The 22856-nt window shown below is 45.8% G+C and overlaps 1 protein-coding gene across 3 annotated transcripts in view; it reads left to right on the top strand.

Moving 5' to 3' along the window:
* SULF2 (sulfatase 2) overlaps window positions 1-22856 on the top strand; it is a 115912-nt gene that overhangs the window by 54587 nt on the left and 38469 nt on the right. Inside the window, exons 1-2 of one of the 3 annotated variants that reach the window (XM_040434884.1) lie at window positions 11142-11368; window positions 16264-16482. In XM_040434884.1, coding sequence (XP_040290818.1) covers window positions 16308-16482 — 175 coding nt within the window. In that variant the 5' untranslated portion in view covers window positions 11142-11368; window positions 16264-16307. Of the gene's footprint in view, window positions 1-11141; window positions 11369-13441; window positions 13574-16263; window positions 16483-22856 lie in introns of those variants that run through there. The other 2 variants (XM_040434885.1, XM_040434883.1) reach the window with 2 other exon arrangements.

Raw genomic sequence — 22856 nt, 5'->3', positions numbered from 1 at the left:
ATCTGTAACCTGTGGCCATCAGGCACTCCCTGAATTTTATGGTGGCCGTTATGGCACATAACAGGTAGCATTTAGTGTTAGGTTCCCGTCTTGCAGAGATCGCCTTGACGTTTGGCAGACGGGCCCAAATAATTTGGTACAAAATTTATTTGCCAAGAAACTCAAATGTACAAAATAAGCGTAGCATTAGCACCAGAATATGTTCTATTACTATGGCATTATTGTACTTTATTTCATTTGCAGAGTGTTTTTTTTTTTTCCCCTCTTAACTTCCAGCATGCCCTGACACCTTTAGCGGTCTTAGAGGTTTGTTAGGCTCTGATATATTCCTTCTAAAGTATATGATGGTTCTGGGGCCCCAAGCATGTTTGAGGTCTGTCCAAGTTTGTGTTGAATTAAAGTCTTACTCCAGCCAGATGCCTTACACATGGAGCTGATGCTCTCAACACATTCTGCAACGTGCTGGTTGACTCTAGTGATCACCCTGACCAAAGCTATGTGCGTGACTATCATAGACCTGTACTCCAGATGATGAGGGTTAGCGGTTCATGATTCCTGCACATTTCTTGCAGTTCATGGCCACCCTTTCTTCATATCTGTGGACTGAAAAAGAGCAAATTTTCAAACGTATAATTTTGTGATCCTAGAACTAGGCTCGAGTGAATGAGAATCAACTGGTCTTTGGCCGGGTTTATGCATTGATTTTGTGATTGAGAGAACCTTCTTCCATGTGTTTGAGGAGTCTGCTATATGCATTTTGGCAAACTCCAACAGTTTTTTGTTTTCTTTAAAGGGGTTCTCCAGGAATTAAAAAAAATATGAAAATACTTAAATATTATTTTATAATAAATATATTCCCAAATGCCTTTCATTGCTTATAATGGCTCATTTTGTCTAGGGAGCAATCATTAGGAGAAATAAAATGGCCGCCGTCCTATCAGTACACCCAAAACCTGTCCTAATCACACAGGAGGACAAGTTACTTCACTACACGGAGCCATAGTGCTGCCTCATCCTCTTCTCTGCTCTGCTTGTCAGGAATCATCATCCTGAATACAGGTGAATCTCTGTGGGAATGTGGATGATGAGGAGACATGAGAGGAGGGTGAGGTGTGGTTAATGAGCAGCACTTGTTTTTTTTTTTTAAACTCGTTTTATTGCATGGTAAAAAGTTTACAAGCATGGCACATGTACAAACAGAAGTTATCAAGGCCCACACATGGGCCATACATAAAAGCAAAAGCATCGTATGAAGAATCTTACATACATTTTAAGCAGCTGTGAATATCGGATGTCTATGTCATTGATAACATGTTCAGGAACAGTCAGGGGGTATAAACGTATGGGTGCATATTAGAGATGGGTAACAACCACTTGTCTCAGGAGGTCAGTCATCCTGACTCACCAACTTTCATACATGCTCACGGATGAACTATCCAGAGTCATCAGACTCCTGGTGCTGGCTCTCGTCATGCGCAGTAAGTGAAGAGTCGCACCAAACCCCCCACACCCTGTCAAACTTTTGCGGGCATCCCCTGTGTTTATATACTATGCTTTCCATTGATACCGTAGCGTTAACCAGAGACAGCCATAGACCTCGGGATGGCAGCCTGTCCCCCATCCAACACATGGCTATTGCCTTTCTAGCCATGAACAGTGTTCTTTCAAGGAAGATTTTATGATAGTGTGTCCAGGATTCCTCATCAACTACTCCCAATATACACATTTTAGGGCACAGCTGTAATGGTGCATGCACCAGGGGTCCGAGGATCTCCAGTACAGACAACCAAAACCGCCGAATGTATGAGCAGTCCCATATCAGGTGCCAGAAATCTGCACCCTCCACCCCACACCTATGACATCTGGTGTTATCCATTCTGCCCATCTTATGAAGCCTGGTGGGAGTTAAATAGCTATAGTGCAAAATAAAGAGCTGCGTCATCCTGTTGTTAATGGATGGGGATACTCTAGTTGGTGCTAGTAGGGCCTCTTCCCATTCTTCCTCAGACAAAGAGGGTATGAACCTCTTCCATTTGCTCTCTACGGTCAGCGGGGACATCAGCATGCGGCGGTCCAGCAGGTGGGTATAAAGGGCCGATACTATCCCTTTGGGACCTTGAGATCTGAGTATGCCAATAGTGGGGTATTTAGATATGCTTCTGCCACTGTCTCTAAATTGAGTTTGAAGGGCATGTCGCAGTTGGAGATGCCTGAATGATAAGGTGCTTGGCACTTGGAACCTGTCCTGGATTTGCGCGAAATCTAAAAGCTTGCTATCCTCATATAAGTCCCCTAGCGTTTGAATCCCATATCTCCTCCACTCCCCTGCACCCTCTAACCTCAACAGGTGTGGAAACATGCAGTTATCCCAAATAGGAATGTTACAAGGTAGATCTTTATAAACATTCAGCTTGGAGGCCTGCCATATCTGGTGGGCTAGTTTATGCAGCGGGAGGGTAGCTTTCTGTAAGCGTCCCATTCCTTCTAACACCGGCCACAAAGTCGAAACCTGCAGATATTCATGCAAATAGTACTCCGAGTTGGGTCTTGTGGTCTCGGTAACCCAGCTCCTCAGGAATCTCAGCTGACTAGCAATGAAGTAGAGGAAAAAATCAGGCAGTGCTGCCCCGCCCTGCAGCTTCGATCTCTGGAGGACCTGGAGCGAGAGCTTTCTTCTAGCTTTCCCCCATACAAAAGCAGTGACCAAGGAGTGTATGCGTTTAAAGAAGCTCCGAGGGATCGGTGTGCATGCATGAGACAATACATATAAGCCTTTAGGTAACAGAATCATTTTCACTAGGTTCAGTCTGCCCATAACGGACAATGGAAGGGCCTCCCATGCTTTCATTTTATCTTTAAAAAGAGCTTCCAGAGGCTCAACATTCAAGTCGTAGGCAAGCTGTGGAGCCCTAGTGATCATCATCCCAAGGTATTTGAATCTATCCACTACTGGCAGGTTATGATGGTGAGTCCCCCAGTCATGGTCCCACAAAGGCATGATGGCTGACTTACCCCAGTTTATATGTAGTCCAGAATAGCGCCCAAACAAGACTATTACTTCAATTGCCCTTGGTAGGGATATCTCTGGACTAGACATAAAAAGTATCAGATCATCCGCATACAGGCCTATTCTCTCCTCCCTGTAACCCATTGAAATTCCTTCATACACTGAATCCTGCCTGATTCTAATTGCCAGGTGTTAAATCGCGATTGCAAACAGCAGGGGTGAGAGCGGGCAACCCTGCCTGGTGCCTCTGCGTAAGGAGATCTCCTTTGAATAGGAGCCATTGAGCTGGATACGCGCGGATGGGTTATTATAAAGTATTTTAATCCATTTTATGAACTTGGGACCAAAACCGAAGCTTCTTAGCACAGCTATCAGGAAGGGCCATTCCAGGGAATCAAAAGCTTTGGCGGTGTCTAGAGAGGCTAGGGCCCACCTTTCTTTCCCTGCCGAACCTATTTGCGCGATTACCTGGGTTCTTCTAATATTATCTGATGTGGATCTGCCCGGCATGAATCCTGATTGATCAGAGTGGATCACTGTGGTTATTGCCTTGTTAAGCCTATTGGCTAGCACTCTGGTCAGGATTTTATAATCCAAGTTCAGCAATGAAATTGGACGGTAAGATCCGCAGTCCAGCGGATCCTTGCCAGGCTTCAGTATCAAGACTATAGAGGCATCATATAGAGATACTGGCAATGATCCGCCGGAGTGCACCGCCCCATACAGCTTCACAAGTTGTGGCGCTAGTATCTCCCTATACTTTGCATACACCTCCACCGGGATGCCATCAGGACCCGGGGCTTTCCCAGCGGGGAGATCCGTGATGGCCCTCTCTACTTCCTCCAAGGTGATGTCCTCTTCCATGATACCCTTATCTAGGTCGCTGAGTTGGGGGTAGGTGATTTCATTGAGGTACGTCTCCAAATCCTGCTCGGTGTAATTTACTGCTGATTTGTATAAATCCGCATAAAAGGTGTACATGCAGTTTAATATGTCCCTAGCCGTCTCGACTGTGCGGCCGTCGGTCTCCCTAAGACGGAGTAACGGTGGAGCCATAGTGTTAGCACGGGCTAGATGGGCCAGCAATTTCCCTGCTTGATTGCCCACCTCAAACGCCTGCTGCCTGAGAAAGAAGAGTTTCCTTTTACTCCTCTCTTCCAGATGCATGGCATATAATCTTCCCTTGGTCAGCCACGCCCCCCTGTGTTCCTCCGTAGGGGATTCAACAAAACATCTCTCTGCCTCTTTACAGCTAGTTAGCAATTCTTCCTCTTTACGCTGCGCATCTCTTTTGACATATGAAATGGAGGACTTGAGGCAACCTCTAAGGTAAGCCTTCAGGGTCTCCCAGAGTAATAGGGAGTCGGTGGCAACATCCTGTGCTTCATAGAAGACCCTCAACTGATCTGGGATCCTGTCTGTCAAGCCAAATAATGTGAGCCAGAACGGATGAATGCACATCTTTCTACCTATTCCAGAGGAGTCTGGGGATCCCAGTTCTGCGAGGACCGGTGCATGATCAGAGGGGCCCTGTGGACCGTGACGGATGCTCACCACATCAGTGTACGCTGCAGGGTTACCAAACAAGTGGTCTATTCTAGAGAGGGCACCCCGGGAGGGTGTGAAACAGGTGTATTCTCTTGTATTCGGGTTCCTGGCCCTCCACACATCTATCCACCCCATCTCCTGTGAAATCCTTGTCAAGGGTGTGTCATCACTCCCCACCCACGTGCTATCACTCCTACTTCTAAATCTATCCATGTTCTCACTCATCACCTGATTGAAGTCTCCCATACACAGTAATCGGGCGTTGGGATAGTGAGTTACAAAACCCACAACTGACTGCAGTAGGGAAACCGAGGCAGGTGGTGAGTTATACAGGTTTACTATCACGTAGGGGATACATTCTATATGGGCGTATAAGAAGATGTATTGACCTGCTGGATCAATCATTGAGTGATGAATCTCACATCTCAAACTTCTGTGAAGTAAGAGTGCCACTCCTCTAGAGTGCGAGTTGCCATAGGCGTTAAATAGATGCTGGACCCAGGGTTTTTTTAGCCTATGTCCCGTTTCCGGGGTGAGGTGAGTCTCCTGAAGGCACAGGACGTGAGGATTAAAGGCGCGAATCTGGGAGGCCACAGTTATCCGCTTCTTTGGATCCCCCAGTCCCCTGACATTCCAAGACATGAGTCTCAAGGAGGCCATAGGGGCGTAACATCATTATTCTGACCATCTAACTCCTTTATCGCTCCTTTTTTCAAAATAAATTGCATCTGCTTAAAACAATACATCAATCCTACTGCAGGAAGACGATAGACATTGGGCCATGCTTGATACGAGTGTGCATATACATGAACTAAAATAACATAAAACAACATCTTGAAAGACCTGAGATTGTCAGGTGTAGGACCAGTAAACGTACTGATCCTATACTCGGGGACCTGCATGGTGTAAAAGGCTGGTATTACCACACAGGTGCCGCTCCAACCCTTATTGCAGTGCACTCAGTTAAACTGCCACCTTTGTACTAAAGAGCCATACTCAATGACACATTGTTCCTTCAAGAAAGGAGTTAACGTTAACTGTCCAGATCTCCATGGACGTATGGCTAGTCATGGGGGCGACAATAATTGTAGAAAGCGACATTAAGCTCCAATATCGCTCCTCTCACATAGGGGAAACATATGATACTTGCTGCGTCTCTAGAAATTCTCTCATCGCCGTGGCGGGCGAGCCGCCATTCTCGAGGCCCAGTCCTCCGCTTCTTTGGGGTCACTGAAGAAGATGGTCTTTTCACCGTCAATCACTCTAAGACGGGCAGGGTATGCCATAGAATATTGCAGGTTCAGTTCCCTTAAGCGGCGCTTCACCGCCACAAACGTAGCCCTTCTCTTCTGAAGGTCCGCCGAAAAGTCCGGGAAAAGAGAGATTCTGACGTTGTCATGCCTGACGTCTTGCTTCTGTCTGGCCTGGCTGAGAAGAAGATCTCGGTCTCGCCAATTCAGGAGGCGAGCCAGGAGAGGCCTTGGTGGCGCCCCCGGAGGAGGTGGTCTAGCAGGGACACGGTGGGCCCTCTCCACTGCGTATGCTGAAGTAAAAGGTGCTTCAGGAAACTGCTCCCTGAACCAGTTCTCCAGGAACGCTGCAGGATCCCTTCCCTCCGTTCTCTCAGGTAGGCCCAGGATTCTTACATTATTACGGCGCGACCTATTCTCTAGGTCATCGCATTTCTGCTGCCATTGACCCATCGCTCTCTCCAGATCTTGTACTCTCCCCTCCATGGGTCTTGTCTGGTCTTCTAGAGCAGAGACGCGGTCCTCAGTGGTTTTAACCCGGTCGCGCAGCTGCTGCATATCATGGCGGAGTAAGCTGACGTCCACTCTCACCTCCTCCAGCTTCCCGGTCAGCGAGGACTGGCATGAAGAGATCGCCAGTAGCAGCTGATCATATGCTGCCTTTAGGGTGAACTCCGGCTCGGTTGGCTCGTCCGCCTCTGCCTGTTGTGCAGACTGACCTCTTGTGACCGCGGAACGCGACGGTGAGGCAGACGCGGCGCCATGTTGGGCCTCAGATCTGGCAAACTCCTTCAGCCTCTCCGCTGCATTCTGAGTTTTACTGGGCCCCATCGTAGGTGTGCGGGGTCTTCTCTTTCGTCTGCACACCTTCCAGTCGGTGTCTGTGGTGGACAGCTTGTCAGGATGTTGTAGGATTGCTCAGGGTTGTCGGAGCTGCTCTCAAACGCGTGCTCTCATGCCGGCAGTTGGCCACGCCCCCCGAGCAGCACTTGTTTACAGTCTCCATTACCACAGCCTGTCCTGTCCGTCCTCTCTGTACTTCATGTCTCCTCATAAGGCTACTTTCACACTAGCGTTCGGGGTTCCGCTTGTGAGCTCCGTTTGAAGGCTCTCACAAGCGGCCCCGAACGGATCCATAGAGTCCCAATGCATTCTGAGTGGATGCGGATCCGCTCAGAATGCATCAGGATGGCTCCGCTTGGCCTCCGTTCCGCTCAACAGGCGGACATCCGAACGCAGCTTGCAGCGTTCGGGTGTCCGCCTGGCCGTGCACAGCCAAACGGATCCGTCCAGACTTACAATGTAAGTCAATGGGGACGGATCAGTTTGAAGTTGACACAATATTGGTGCAATTTGCAATCTGACTAATTTTCACACTTACAATTTTTTCTGAACTATAATGCAGACGGATCCGTTCTGAACGGATCCCAACGTCTGCATTATAGGAGCGGATCCGTCTGTGCAGACACCAGACGGACCCGCTCTGAACGCTAGTGTGAAAGTAGCCTAAATTAAATTCCCCAGAGATTCAGCTAAAGTTCTTATCATCTGTATTCAGGATCATGCCTGACAAGTAGAGAGGAGGAGGAGGATGTTGTAAAGTAACTTGTCCTCGTGTGATCAGGACAGGTTTTGTGTGATCTAATGGGACAGCGGTCATTTTGTTTCCCCTGATTGCTCCCCAGACAAAACGAGCCATTATAAATAATGAAAGGTATTTGAGAATATATTTATAATAAAGTAATATTTAAAGTAAGTATTTTCATTTTCTTAATTCCTGGAGAACCCCTTTAAGCAGTGGCGTTTTACTGGCCTCTCTCCCATAAAGTCGCACTAAGTGCGGTGTACGGTATATAGTGACCCTATGGGCAGATATTTCCATCTCTGCTGTGGATCTTTGGAGTTCTTCAGTGTTTTCCTTTTTCTTTGAACCTCTTATTAATGCCCTTCTTGTCTGGTCTGTGCGTTTTGGTGGGTGACCCTTTCTATTCAGGTTTGTAGTTGTGCTGTATTCTTTCCATTTTGTTATAATGGATAGAGATGAGTGACTTCATTCACACAAATTGCTTGGTCTCATCAACCAGAGGTCTACACCTACTAGGGGCAGTCCTTGCTGCTGGATTGTCACAGATGGACCTGACAATTTCGTTCCTGCACCACAGCTCCAAGTAGTGGTGCAAGCTGAGAGACTCCGCATCCGCCACTGCAGAAGTGACTGTGTATGCACAGCTACACTTCCAGGTAGTGGCGCCTGAACAGTTGCAGCTCTGAAAGCAGAAACAAAGCCCCTGCACTTGTGCTGCTACTGAGAGCAGCAATGCAAGCGCAAGTCTGTTAAAGCTGGCTGAGATATCTGGCTTTGTCAGTCAAGAGCCTCTACAGCAGTGGGGACAGCCCCTCGCAGGTGTACAAATCTGGTTTGATGGGACAAATCGAATTGCTAGTAAGGAAATGAATGGTGCTCAGTGGGATGTACAAAATTTGGGATATATTTTTTTATAGCCCAACCCTGATCTAAACTGCTCCACAACTTTTGTCTTTGACCTGTTTGGAGAGCTCCTTGGTCTTCATGTAACAACATTAGTGGCAGCTTTAGTAGCACATCTTTTTGAACAAGCGTATTATTTATTATATCATATGACAGATCATGTGACACTTTGATTACACACAGGGGCATCTTATTCAACTAATTATGTGACTTTTGAAGTAAATTGGTTGGACCGGACCTTATTCAGGGGTTTCATATCAAAGTGGGCGACCACATTTGCTCTCCCAACTTTTCAGTTATTATTTATCTATTTTGAAACAAGTTTTTTTTTCCATTCCATTGTAACAATTTGGATTATACTGTCAGGTCCTTACATAAAATCTAAATTAAAATCCATTTTAATCCATGTCAGTTCCAGGTTGCCATGCAGTAAAACAGGAAAAACACCAAGGGGGTAAATACTTTTGCAACTGTACTCCTGGTCAGGAGGATCACCCGGTATTGACATCTATACTCTAGGTCTGTAGTCAGCCTGTCTTGATGTCTATTGTTCAGGAGATTATGGTCACCCTGTTATGTCTGTTCTCCAGGAATCAGTCGGTCATGACGTCTATACTTCCGGAGATGAGTTACCCGGTCTTGACATCAGTATTCCAGAAGATGAGGGTCACCTAGTCTTGATCTCTATACTGCAGTATATTGTAGTCACCCAGATTTTAAATATATATTCGAGGAGCTGAGGGTGCCCAGTCTTGACGTCTATATTTCAGGAGATGGAGGTCAACCGATCTTGATGTCTATACTCCAGGAGATTGGGGTCACTTGATCTTTAAGTATATATTCGAGGAGATAAGGATATCCGGTTTTGAAGTCTTTTTCCAGTGGGCCGATGCTCATAGGGCCACCCGAACCCTCCTCACTGTCGCTGGCCGGGTACATATTACTGGGGGACCTATAGGGGTCATCATTAGGGGAAGCCCAGGCAGCATGCTGAAGGTAGGGCTGGCTTGGTGTTGTGGCCTTTTGCTCCGTATCTTAATTAGAGACAGCTGTAGGAGGAGGAGAGAACATGGCGGCTATTGATGGCCACCACAAAGGGATAGCTTCTGGAGAGGTATTTTGTGCAGCACTGTGGTATTTGGTTCTGTGCACCATTGTATTATTGAACCTCCCAACTTATATTGGCCCCATCTACTTGTGTTGCCGAACCTTCTGTCAATTTGGACCCAGATAACGGTTGGTTGCTAAGGGCAACGTCATCCTCGCAAAGTGTTTAGGCTACATTCACACTTGCGTTTTGGCTTTCTATTTATGATATCCGTTCAGGGCTCTCACAAGCGGTCCAAAACGGATCCGTTTTGCCGTAATGCATTCTGAATGGAAAAGGCTCCGCTCTGAATGCATCAGTTTGCCTCCGATCAGTCACCATTCCGCTCTGGAGGCGAAAACCAAAACGCTGCTTTCAGCGTTTTGATGTCCGTCCGATGAAGCGGAGCCAAACGGTAAGTGTAAAGTCAATGGGGACAGATCTGTTTTCTCTGGCACAATAGAAAACGGATCCGTCTCCCACTGACTTTCAATGGAGTTCATGACGAATCCGTCTCGGCAATGTTACAGATAATACAAACGGATCCGTTCATGATGGATGCAAGCAGTTGTATTATTGTAACGGATCCGTTTTTGCAGATCCATGACGGATATGCCCAAAACGCGAGTGGGAAAGTAGCCTTAGCCTGGTCTTGTGTAGAGAACAGATGGTACTTTGTTTCACTTTGTTACCAATGGAATCCAGTTTCTGTAAGGAACAGAGCTGGTTGCTTCGGATACATGTGCCCATTTGTAAACATGGTGTTTGGCTGGCCTGGTGCCAGCTAGGTGCTCTGATTGGTTACTGCTGACAGATTTGTGTAGTATTGGGCTGGGGGCTGTATGATCGGGTCTGTCTTGTCCCCCCTCTGTCCTGTTTTGGTATTGAGCAACCAAATCTGTACCAGATGTTAATGTGTATGAGACCCCATCGTCATTACAGTGCCTATAGGGGCTGTCACCCAGCTTTAGCACACCCTGTCTGTATTCACTGTAGCTCTGAAATTCTGTTCATGAACCAGATGGCACAGGATGAGCAGAACTTTAGGTATAGAGTATAGAATCATGAGAAAACAGTGGGGGATGATTAAGTATGAGTGGCCGCTGCCCCTCTACTGCTTCCCAGTCCTTGTGTTTGTCCTGTCACGTGAGAAATGCTCAGAATATTTTGTATCTATAGCAGTACTGTGCTGGGAGTGGGGTAATTATGGATGTTGAATCCTCACCATGGAGGCAATTCCTATACGTGGACCCCCACTAGGAGGCTAATTATGTACATGGAGCCCTCACCAGGAGGGAAATTGTGCCCGCTGTCTCTGGGAGATCAATTAGTTGTCCTGTCATCTGCGCTGAGTGGATGGGACAGAGCTGAGAGTCATTTTCCCTCCATTAACCTGAGTGTTTGCTTTACCCCAGAGAGTGTGGCAGTCGATCTGTTGTCCCTGCCGTGTCTTGTATGCCGCGTTCTGCTAATTGCTCCGTTTTCCTCTGGAGCCGTTGTCTCTTCTCACCTCATGTTCCCTTACATTCCCTGCAGGGCGCTGACACCAGGTCTTCACGGGAAGGGTTAATGACACTAGTTAAAGGGACCCTGCCCTTGTATTGTATTCCCTGTCCTTGCAGGCATTGGTCTCGCTGCTGTCTGGCAGCTCTGCATGACTTGGCTGAGGAGTTTAAACCTTCCACTAACTCCCTAAGGAATCCCAGCCCATGACATCACTGGGAGGACCTGGGGAGGAGATGCCTCCCTGCTGCCTGTCCTTCTGCTCACGGGCTGAGACATGGGCTCTTAGACTTAGCTGCAGGTTCAATCCCTCCCTCCTCCCGCCTCGCATATAAGAAACGAGATGCCAGCTGCACGGGGACCATGCATTTGAGCCATTGGAGCTTCCTTGGATGTGGCACTTGTATGTGCCCAACTGCAGGGGAACTGAACCCAGGCATTGGCCTTACCCAGCATATAGAGAGAGCATCCCCCACCTGAGACTGGTAAGTCATTTGGGAGCAGAGCAGCAGCAATGGCAGAATGATATCCAGGGCCACGTGATTAATATTTGGGCTGTGTACGAAATATAACCGAATGTCATGTGACCAGGCGAATAGTGTGCCACCAGGACCATGTTGGGGGAGGGTTCAAGTGTTTGTGTCATGCTGCAAACACTTTATCATGTGATGGCGCTGTGCATCGCACCGCTGGATGATTAATATCTTTTATGTTTCAAGTTTGCTTTGAAGAATGGCGCTGCTTTGGGACGTATAACGTATACTTGGCGTACATGCCCCACTTGCATGTATGTTACATGCAGGGCACTGTGTAATTGACGAGGAGTCATACGGCTCCTTATTGTAATGTCTGTGACAGCGGGACACGGTCCCTTTAAAAGTTTTATTGCCCTATAGTTTATCAGTCACCCCTGAACCCGCTCTCTCGTTTCTTTATCTTGTGACCATGTTGTGTCCTGATGATGGGACTCCCACAGGGATGGTACCCAAGGGTGACACCCCACATAAATTCTAACGATGACAGACATGATGCCAGCAGGGTTCATTGCTGACATTGTCTTCTCAGCCCACATCGTAACGTGGATTATACAACTACAACCCCCATCATTTTCAGGTTACCAAATTGGACTGTATTGTGTTTGATTACTCAGCCTGTTGCTTTTCTGGGGTTGGAACTTGTAGTTCTAGTGTTTGGCCAACCTCAGACATATCCAGTATAGGACAGGCCAGGGGATACATATCATTATTCTATTTAGCAAAACGTCTATAGCCCCCAAGTGGCAGGTTGGATCGGTTCAGGCCACCTTGCTCTCCGCAGATGTGGAGAATGCGGTGCTTCGGGGAGATAAGGTCACGTGTGTCGGCTTGTGTAACATGATTAAACATGTGTTTACATGGAGCACATCTCCCTTGAGCCTGGACGGTGCTGCTCTACATTCTTCTTTCAGAGTCTTTGGTGAATGCACAGAAACAGAGGGCGGACCTCCCACCCCAACCAGAAGACTGAAGTGCAGGAGGTGTCACATCAGCCAGATCACAACAGGTTGACCTCTCCTGTAACCTTCATATGAACACAAAGAGGAAGAGTATAGTAGACGTGTGGTCATGAGACTGTTGTAAGGACAGCCAGGCTGTGGCTGGTCCTGGTGCATATTTGGGTCTAGTCCATAAGTAGCCTTTTTGGGTTGGAGGTCTGTGTTTTTGTGGAACTTCACACAGCTTCTCGGTCTCAAGGCTGTATGAGTGCCACCTTATACAGAGCAAGTAGAAGGAAGGATTCTCTACAGTAACTGCACACACAGAGTTTCCTAAATCTGTGTGGTCTGCAAGATGTGTTAGTCCATATACCCAAGCAATAACATGTCTTCCAGTCTGGGAGGCCACCATTTTAGTACATTTAGTTACATGAACATTCATCACTGTAGGTTGTACAATAGACTACCTCACAGTGGCTCAGGCTGGACAATAAATACTGTGCCTGCAGTAATGGAGATGAATGTCTTCTTCACAGTTATGAGAATGCTCATTATGAGCCATAACCTTAATTAATATTTACTGCTGTCTGGGTAGCAGACAGATGTCTTCACTCCTACACATAGTTTATTGCTGGGGAGAAATTTCAGCCAAGTTAATCAGTCTGCCCCTCATGTACCTGAGGATCTCCCTGTTGTCCCTCATTTAGAAGGGGCTGGAGCTAGAGAGAAACAAGCAGAATTTTGAATGCAGCTCTGGCTATGTCTTGAGTAGATCTGGAACTGTATAACTGAAGCCAGGAGGTGGATTTACTGGTACAGAGTCTCTTTGCTCATGTTTGGTTGTCCTGTGCAGAAGGCAGACATGTTCCTCATTACTGATGTCCAGTTTTTAGTTTTTGTAGCAGAGGAAGCCGTGCACATTAGCTGCAGAAATGAGGAAGTTTTATGGACTCCGCACCCTTCCTGTTACACCACAATCCCAGAATACAGTAAAGGCGATGATAGTTAACATGACCTTATGAAGGATGATTGAGCAGCAGGGCAGGTCGCTCTCATGTACACCATACAGGTATCCCCTATCGGCTCTGATGGACGTCATCTGACAGGACATGTAGGGAGCCGGGTGGCCCTCATCTCCAGGGCTGAACTTTAGGTGGAACAAAGGCAGCAAATCTCCAGGGCCACATATGTTAAATTATGTAGCACTGTTATTTAGGTAACTAAATTATTGTGGTACAAAATGGCAGTAATATTTAGGTGATTTATAACTTTATGTGGAAATGGTAGTGCCATTAACTGGGCACTGATGTATTATTTGGTTAGCATCTGGTGGTATTTTTTTTTGGCACTAAGGGGTATTTTTTGGTCACAGTATGGTGGTGTTATGATGTTTTGGCACTATATGGCGGCGTTACGCTATGCATTGTATGTGAGTATTATTTCTGCACTCTTTTGTATCATATTTGGGCATGGGATTGTGATAAATGGTGGAGTGGGATCATTCTTTTTGTAATGTTTTATCGTGTACTGTAGTTTATCATTTTCGGCCTGATGTTTGTGAGTAATATTTTCCCCTGGGGCCTCTACAGACCTTGGTTTGGGCCTTGCATATCTCCGTCACTGTCACTTTTGTCTGATTCTGTTAGATCTTCTCCACGCTTGGCTCCCAGGGCATCTTGGGTGAAGGTATTGCGTAAGAAAAGCTTCTGCTCCCAATATTGTCAGCAACTGCGATCACATGACCCCTCCTCTGTCCGCTGGGACGGCGCCACCAATTTTCCACCATCTCAGAGGTCTCGGAGCAGTTTTCCTCCCGCAGACATAACGCCTGTGAGCTGCACTGGAATCTATTGCCTTGTCCTGCTTACATTTATTATTTTTCTGGGCTTTTCTCCAGGCAGACAAAGGCGAGGCCGACATATGAAAAACGTAATTATTTCACTTTTGTGTCCAACTTGGAGCTGACCCAAAACTCTCATGGCTGAAAATATCTCTCACCCACCGAGCCGTAGCTTTGTTCCATCCATGAGAACAGCGGCCATTACTGCACTCTAGAGAGTCCAGCGCAACCTCCAGTCTGCCCCCAGCCCAGCTAGAAAGCTGGGTGCCCCCTGAACCTGACCCAGAAAGCAGGCAGCCCCACATGTGTACCCTAGTAAATGTAAACCATAGTGAATGTAGTTGTTCCCACTAAGCCTGTAAAGCCCCAAGACCGTAATACCTGTAATCTGCCCACCGTCAGTACCCAAGGATGTATAGAAGAACCATGAATTCTGTACTGGTCCAAAAAGTATGGTTATCCATCCATAAGCTCAGCTCTTTCCCAACTTACATAGGGTTCCATAGAGATCAGCAGGCATGTTCAGGAGCACCCACCTGTCTTGGGTATATACGTGTAACCAGGGGGCAGATAATTTTACACATGGGTGATCTCACTTTCACTTTGGCTAATTTTACGTCTTGTTTCTTGGGACATGTATACAAGGACAATTGCTTTTCAGTGGACTTCCTCACTGTTCCCTGAGACTTCTGCCCCTCCCGTCCTCAGGCTCCTGGCATCACGTGTGTCTGCCGATTCTGTATGAATTCGGGATCAGAAACTTGGGAACATTGTGGATGGCGAAAAAATTGTCTGTAGAGTCAATGCCAGCTTAATTGCAGAGTGCGCTGACTCTATTGCCTCGCACCTCAGCCCTTTCATAGTCTCCACATAGAAGACCTGTGATTGTGAATGGGGCCCAGTAATTGTAATCTTCAGCTGTCAGATTGTTACTGATGGCGGGAGCTGCTTTGGCCTCAATGTGCCCCGACGACTCCAGCAAGGTTCACAACTCTCCCGCCAAGGAGGCGAATAACAGGACGGAGCTATGAACCCACTGACTATTGAGCGCAGAATGCCGGAATAATGGCGGTTAATAATCCATAGCAGGCAGAGGTGGTTTCATGCAGCGTCCTCCCGGCAACTTTGAATGGGGCCAATTAATAAGGGATTAGCTGGAAATAGTGGCAGGAGAATTTTTTTCATGTTAAATGGGCTGTTGATTGTGTGCATGAAAATGGCTTGTACCTTCACCATGAAGGGGCGGCCATGGTCCTGCCTCCTGAGAAAGTTGTCTGCAGTCCCTAATATACCTGCACTCACCAGGAGACAGGGATCAAGTAACGCAGCGCCATGTTATCGCCCTTTCATTTTAAGGGTCTGTACAGAAGAAGCGGCTGTTGGTGTGACTGAGTACGTTATATTATTGGACATATGACCTTCAGTTTCGGCTCCGTCATATGTCTATGTGAAGTTTGCTGTCATTGTATCTCTTTCCAGCGTACATTCTACATAATGTTTTACACTCCAGTTACATCCAGAGCTGCGTACACAGTTCTTCTGGTTTCCTGTTTCCAGAGAGCGATCCATTGTGGGAGCTCAGAAAATAATTAGACAAGTACCGTAGATGTTAGGTCAGCTAACTTATAAAGCAGAATCTGTTTCCAGGCTTTGGATGTGATTGGAGGGTAAAGCCTCATGCACACGACCATATTTTCAGTCCGCATCCGATTTGCATTGTATGCGGACCAATTCAGTGGGGTTGCAAAAGATGTGAACAGCGCACAATGTGCTGTCTGCATCTGTTTGTCTGTTCCATCGGCCCACAATATGTCCTATTCTTGCCTGTTTTGCGGACAAGGATAGGACATTAGTACAGTTTTGTTTTTTTTATGTTGCCATGCACACGGCCAGGATCTGTGTTTTTGGGGATCCGCAGTTTGCTTACCGCAAAACATGGTCGTGTGCATGAGGCCTAAGATTTGATATGACTTGTCCCATAATGTGCTGCGCTATGGTGACAGAAAAATTGAAGTGTAAACAACAGTTTTTGCTGCATTGACATTGACCTTTTGTTTTCTCTGCAGAACTTGTGAACCTCACGGTAGAGACGTGACCTCATCGTCCAGCGATGGCGCACCAGATCATCCTGCTCAGCCTGTTAATAGCAACTGTCTTGTCGGTGATGGAGGGAAGCCTTCCCTTCCTGTCCAAACAGCGATTGAAGGGGCGATTCCAGAGAGACCGAAGGAATATCCGTCCAAACATCATCCTCGTACTGACCGATGACCAGGATGTGGAACTGGGTGTGTACCATAAGAAAGATGGCGGTGTATGCTGTATGGAAATGAGGGGATCAATTCAAAGGACGTTCTAATGGTGTAAATAAAAAAAATGGTTTCCTACATTGTACCTAAGTGAGGGGGCAAATTTAAAGGATGTTCTAGTGGTGTAAATAAAATATAAAATGGCGGCCTATATGTTTGTAATTGAGGGCAATTTCAAAGGGTGTTGTGCTAGTGTAAATAGAAAGGTGTGTGTATATATACTGTATATAAATAGGGGGGGGGGGAGGCAAGTTTAAAAGATGTTCTAGTGGGGTAAATTAAAAGATTGCAGCCTAGCCTGTATGTAAATGAGGTGGACAGGGGGACAAGTTTAAAGGATGTCCTAGCGGTGTAAATAAAAAGATGCCCTCCTCATCTGTATGTAAATGATGGAGAGACAAGTTTAAGGAAAGTTCTAGTGGTGCAACTGAAAAGATAGTGACCTGTCTTCCATGTAAATGAGGGCAAAGAGAAAAATTCAGAGGGTGTTGTGGTGTAAATAGAAAGATGGCGACTTCTGCTGTATGTGGATGAATTCAAAGGATGCTCCTCTACTTGTGTAGAGAGAAAGATGGCGTCTCATTGTGTATACAGTCATGAGAAAAATAAAGTGCAACCTCTTGGAATTCTATGGTTTTACGTATCGGCGCATATTAAAAAAAATTATTGGAAGGTCTTACAATTCGATTAATTATTTATTTAACAAATACTAGACCAAAGTGCAGAAGCTGTGTGCAAACACTTATGTACATACTTACTGCTAATCCAGGCATGCTCAACCTGCGGCCCTCCAGCTGTTGCAAAACTACAACTCCCACCATGCCCTGCTGTAGGCTGATAGCTGTAAGCTGTTCGGGCATGCTGGGAGTTGTAGTTTTGCAACAGCTGGAGGGCCGCAGATTGAGCATGCCTGTGCTAATCAAATGTCCTTGATGAACTGATCATCAGTAAGTGTGATCTCTAAGGCCTCGTTCACACGAGCGTGTCCGGATTATGTCCGGATGCGTCCCGGTGCATTGCGGCAAACCCGCGCGAGTAGGTACGCAATTGCAATCAGTTTTGACTGCGATTGCGTTCCGTTGTTCAGTTTTTATTGCGCGGGTGCAATGTGTTTTGCACGCACGTGATAAAAAACAGACTGTGGTACCCAGACCCGAACTTCTTCACAGAAGTTCAGGTTTGGGTTCAAGGTTGTGTAGATTGTATTATTTTCCCTTATAACATGGTTATAAGGGAAAATAATAGCATTCTGAATACAGAATGCATAGTACAATAGGGCTGGAGGGGTTAAAAAAAAATAAAAAATATTTTAACTCACCTTAATCCACTTGTTTGCGTAACCGGCATCTCTTCTGTCTTCATCTGTGAGGAAAAGGACGTGTGGTGACGTCACTACGCTCATCACATGGTCATTCACATGATCCATCACCATGGTGATGGATCATGTGATGGACCATGTGATGAGCGCAGTGACGTCACCACAGGTCCTTTACCCAGGTCAAGAAGACAGAAGAGATGCCGGCTGCGCAAACAAGTGGATTAAGGTGAGTTAAAATATTTTTTAAAAACATTTTTGAACCCCTCCAGCCCTATTGTACTATGCATTCTGTATTCAGAATGCTATTTTCCCTTATAACCAAGTTTATAAGGGAAAATAATAATGATCGGGTCCCCATCCTGATCGCCACCTAGCAACCGTGCGTGAAAATCGCACCGCATCCGCACTTGCTTGCGGATGCTTGCGATTTTCACGCAACCCCATTCATTTCTAAGGGGCCTGCGTTACGTGAAAAACGCACAAAGAAGAGCATGCTGCGATTTTCACGCAACGCACAAGTGATGCGTGAAAATCACCGCTCATGTGCACAGCCCCATAGAAATTAATGGGTCCGGATTCGGTGCGGGTGCAATGCGTTCACCTCACGCATTGCACCCGCGCGGAAATCTCGCCCGTGTGAAAGGGGCCTAAGAGCAGAAGTTTTGGCAGTTTTCTGGTCTGTAGTAGTAGTAGAGAAGCAATTGTTAATGCCTATCAATATGGGGAGGGTTATAAACAATTTGAAGTCCATTATCCTGCAATGAGAAAGATTATTCACATGAGGAAAAGTTTAAGACACGTGACAATATTCCTAGGAGTGAACTTGTCCCAGAAAATTTACCCCAGGTCAGACCATGCAAGAGCTACATCTAAAACTCTACAGGCCTCAGTTAGCATTTTCACCCAGGCAGGCCCTTATGATATGAGCATTCGCTGGATTGCGCAGGGCAAGGGCTTCTTAGTTTATGTTCTTACACTGCTAGACGGAGGCTTCCGCCCAGCAGTGTATTCGGTGACGTCACCAGCTCTGATGGGTGGGCTCTAGCACTGCCCTAGCTTTTTTTACAGGCTAGGGCAGCTCTAAAGCTAGCCCATTAGTGCCGATGACGTCACCGGGCGGAAGCCTCCGCCTAGCATCGGAGCACAAAATGCTCATATCACAGGGGCCTGCCTGGGTGAGAATGATAACAGGCCAGTCCCTATGGAGAGCCCGGTACTCCATAAAAAGCCTTTACCCTGCGCAATTCAGCGCAGGGCAAAGGAGAGCATTGGAGCATGAAATGTTCTGATGCTCATATTAGGGGGCTGCCTGGGTGAAAATGTGGGTATGTCCAGGTTCATGACCATACAGTTAGAAAAAGACTGAACGAGTATGGCTTGTTTGGAAGAGTTGCAGGGAGAAAGCTTCTTCTTTCTAAAAAGAACATGGCAGCACGACTAAGGTTTGCAAAGTTGTATCAGAAGAAAGGACAAGACGTCTGGAACAGTGTTCTTTGGACAGACCAGAGCAAAGTGGAGATGTTTGGCCATAATATACAGTACCACGTTTGGTGAAAAGTAAACACAGCATATCGGCACAAGCGCCTCACACCAACTGTCAAGTGTGGCGGAGGAGTGATGATTTGGGCTTGTTTGGCAGCCACGTGACCTGGGCACATTGCAGTCTTTGAGTGGACCATGAACTCCTCCTTGATTTCATACATAATTCCATTTCATTGGGTTACTGTTCATCTGAGGTTTTGCTTCCCTAATTTTAAGACTTTATAAGGACCAGATTTATTTTTTTATGTCCCTACTTAAAGGGAACCTGTCACCGGGATTTGGGGTATAGAGCTGAGGACATGGGCTTCTAGATGGCCCCTAGCACATCCGCAATACCCAGTCCCCATAGCTCTGTGTGCTTATATTGTGTAAAAAAAAGATTTGATACATATGCAAATTAACCTGAGATGAGTCCTGTCCCTGACTCATCTCACGTACAGGACTCCTCTCAGGTTAATTTGCAGATGTATCAAATCGTTTTTTTTACACAATAAAAGCACACAGAGCTATGGGGACTGGGTATTGCGGATGTGCTAGCGGCCATCTAGAAGCCCATGGCCTCCGCTCTATACACAAAATCCCAGTGACAGGTTCCCTTTAAAGGGCATCTGTCAGCAGATTAGTACCCATGAAACTGGCTGACCAGTTCCATGTGCACTTGGCAGCTGAAGGCATCTGTGTTGATCCCATATTTATATGTGCCCGTATTGCTGAGAAATATGATGATTTAATATATGCAACTGAGCTTCTAGGAGCAACAGGGGCGTTGTTGTTACACACACAGTTTCATAGGTACAAATCTGCTGACAGATGCTGTTCAAAACCATCAGTTCAAAGATGGTGTAGATATATATATTTTTACATGACAGTATAATTGTAGGGCAGCAGCCAGATGTAGTGGTCATTCTAGTGGTGTCAGTAGTAGAGATGGCCTCTGTTGCCGGTCTGGCGCTTGTTACTGTACAGCTGCATCCTGTCTTTTTATACATAGATTATAACATAGAAGCCGCAGGTGTTCGGAGGTAATTGTCGTTCACATTTTGTTCGGCATCGCTTCCTGTCACTAATATTCATGCAGAGTGACAAATCTCAGGAAATTCTGGGCTTAGATTTGCAGAAAAGCAGATTATCCCCTGCGCCTGGAATCCATCAGCAGCGCTCGTGCTGCCGCATGCATTAACTGCGAGGTACTGAGCCATCAACTCCCCAGACACGAGCATCTACATCGACTTTGTGAACACCAGTGATGGAGCCGCCGCCGCCATGTTCATTACGTGCATCTGACATTAGGGTAATTTCATTCTTCAATTAGATGGAGATTGTTCAGTCTCTGCCCCGGGGATCATTTATTATTCTGCTCATCCAGAAAACGTAAACAAGCAGCGGCGGAAAGTCCTCGTCTTAGTGCCGATACACCAGAGGAGGGGATCATTAATAATTCTAAAAATATTAAGAAAGTTTCATAACACGAGAGGATCAGTACACGATAGGTGATGATGATGATTATTATAATTAAGAATATTTCATTGCTGATAATGCATGAGACAAAGTGATTAGTAATTGTAAATTCTAGTAATATATCAAGCCATTATTAACAATAATAATGTATTGAAAAAGAAGTGATTATTAATAATGTATGAATACATGAGAGGTCGTGATTATCCTTATTAATAATAAAGTGTCTATACCCAAATGATTATTATGAATAACTTTCTCTCATGTATCAATGCATTACTATTATTCTTAGTATTCATCACTTCTTTGTACATCGATATTACTATTCATCACTTCCCCTCATGTATTCTTACAAATAATCACTTTATTAATAAATTATTATTTCCAATCACTTCCCTTTATGTATTGATACATTATTATCGTCATTATTATTCACTTCCCTTTGTGTACTGATATTTTATTATTATTGCCTCTCATGGATGCCGACATAATCACTTCCTCGAGTTTTGATACATCACTGTTATTCATATTATAAATCACTTCCTCTCATCTATTATTATTATTATTATTATTATTATTATTATTATAATATCAATTCACAAATGTGTTGATAAAGAAGTGATTATGAACGATGCATATATACATGAGGAGGAGTTATTAATAATGTATCAATACACTTCGTGTGCATTATTATAATTCTTTGTAACAGTACACAAGAGGAAGTGATTAATAATATATGGCTAAGAGAAGTTATTATTATTATTTTTATTATTATTAATAATAATATATGAATTTATGGGGCACAGCAGGGACTCCCCCCTTGGGTATGGCAGGGAATGCGCTCGGGTACATAGTAACATTGGGGCACATTTATTAAGCCCAAAGATTTAGACGCCGGTCTTGATGATGATGATGTAGTATAGTCTTGTGTACACGCAGTCTTACCCATCGGGCCTCGATGTGCTTAGCTGACTTATTCAACAGGGAGGAAAAAAAAGAAGGCATGACACTTTGCCATGGGCCACAAAGGCCTAGAGAATAAGGCACCTATTCCAGAGACCAATTTCCTAGCACTTATCAAATGGAGAGTCAAGAAAAAGGGGAGGAAGGTAGGGGGATCTCAAGGTTCAAAGGGTTCGGATGAGATATAGAGAATGTGAAGAAAACAATTTAATGAACGTGGGGAAATAATAAGGCCCTGCAGTGGCGGTGGATCCGCTGCAGTTATGAACAGGCGCAGGCCTCTACATAACTTCGGCGCATCCACCGCCGCTTCTAAATGTAAGAAAGCTTTCTACGTCTGTCCCCTTCCCCGCCCACACCATGTCCACTTTTTTAGACCTGGCGTGAGCGGGAAAAAGTCGCAGGTTGTGCCAGAAATACGCCTAATATAGGCGTATTTCTGTTTAATAAATGACCCCCATAGTTTGTAAGGCTAAAAAAGACATGCGTCTATCTACTTCAGCCTGTTATCCTGCAAAGTAGGTCCAGAGGAAGGCAAAAAAGCTTGCATAGTGTATTCAGGGTACGGAAGCGATGCTTTGGGGTATGGCGAGGAGCGCTCTGGAGTACCGAAGGGGCACTTTTTAAAACTTTGAAAAACATAAACCTAAAGAGTCCAGAGGTCTTTGCCCAACTGATGTTGTCCATTTAAGGCCTAGCTCTTTTCAGTGGCGGTGTCAGCCACATTCTCTGTTCTTGACTGTGGCGAGCATGGGGTTAATTCTGTGATGTTTTTTTTCCCTGCTCCCTCCTGTGGGGGGTTGTAGTGATTTAAATCTAAAGTTGTTTTGACTGTGAGTTTAAATATTTATTGGCGTCCTAGTTGTACGAGTGCTGCTGATGCCGGTCGCCCCTCCGCTGTCATCCTGCATTACCTTCATATTAGATCATGCGTTTCTATATGAGTCACGGCGGAGTCCTGCACTGTCTCCTGGGCCATGCTGCATGTACGATCTTGTCCTCACAGATGCTCCTGTCACATCCTCGCCATCAGCTATAAAGCTTTAATGGACAGACATTCAGTGTATTGGGCTGA

This window comes from Bufo bufo, chromosome 6, assembly GCF_905171765.1.
Source record: "Bufo bufo chromosome 6, aBufBuf1.1, whole genome shotgun sequence".
Lineage (NCBI taxonomy): Eukaryota > Metazoa > Chordata > Amphibia > Anura > Bufonidae > Bufo > Bufo bufo.
Note: the sequence above shows the minus strand (reverse complement) of the source record. Positions and strands in the feature narration are given on the sequence as shown.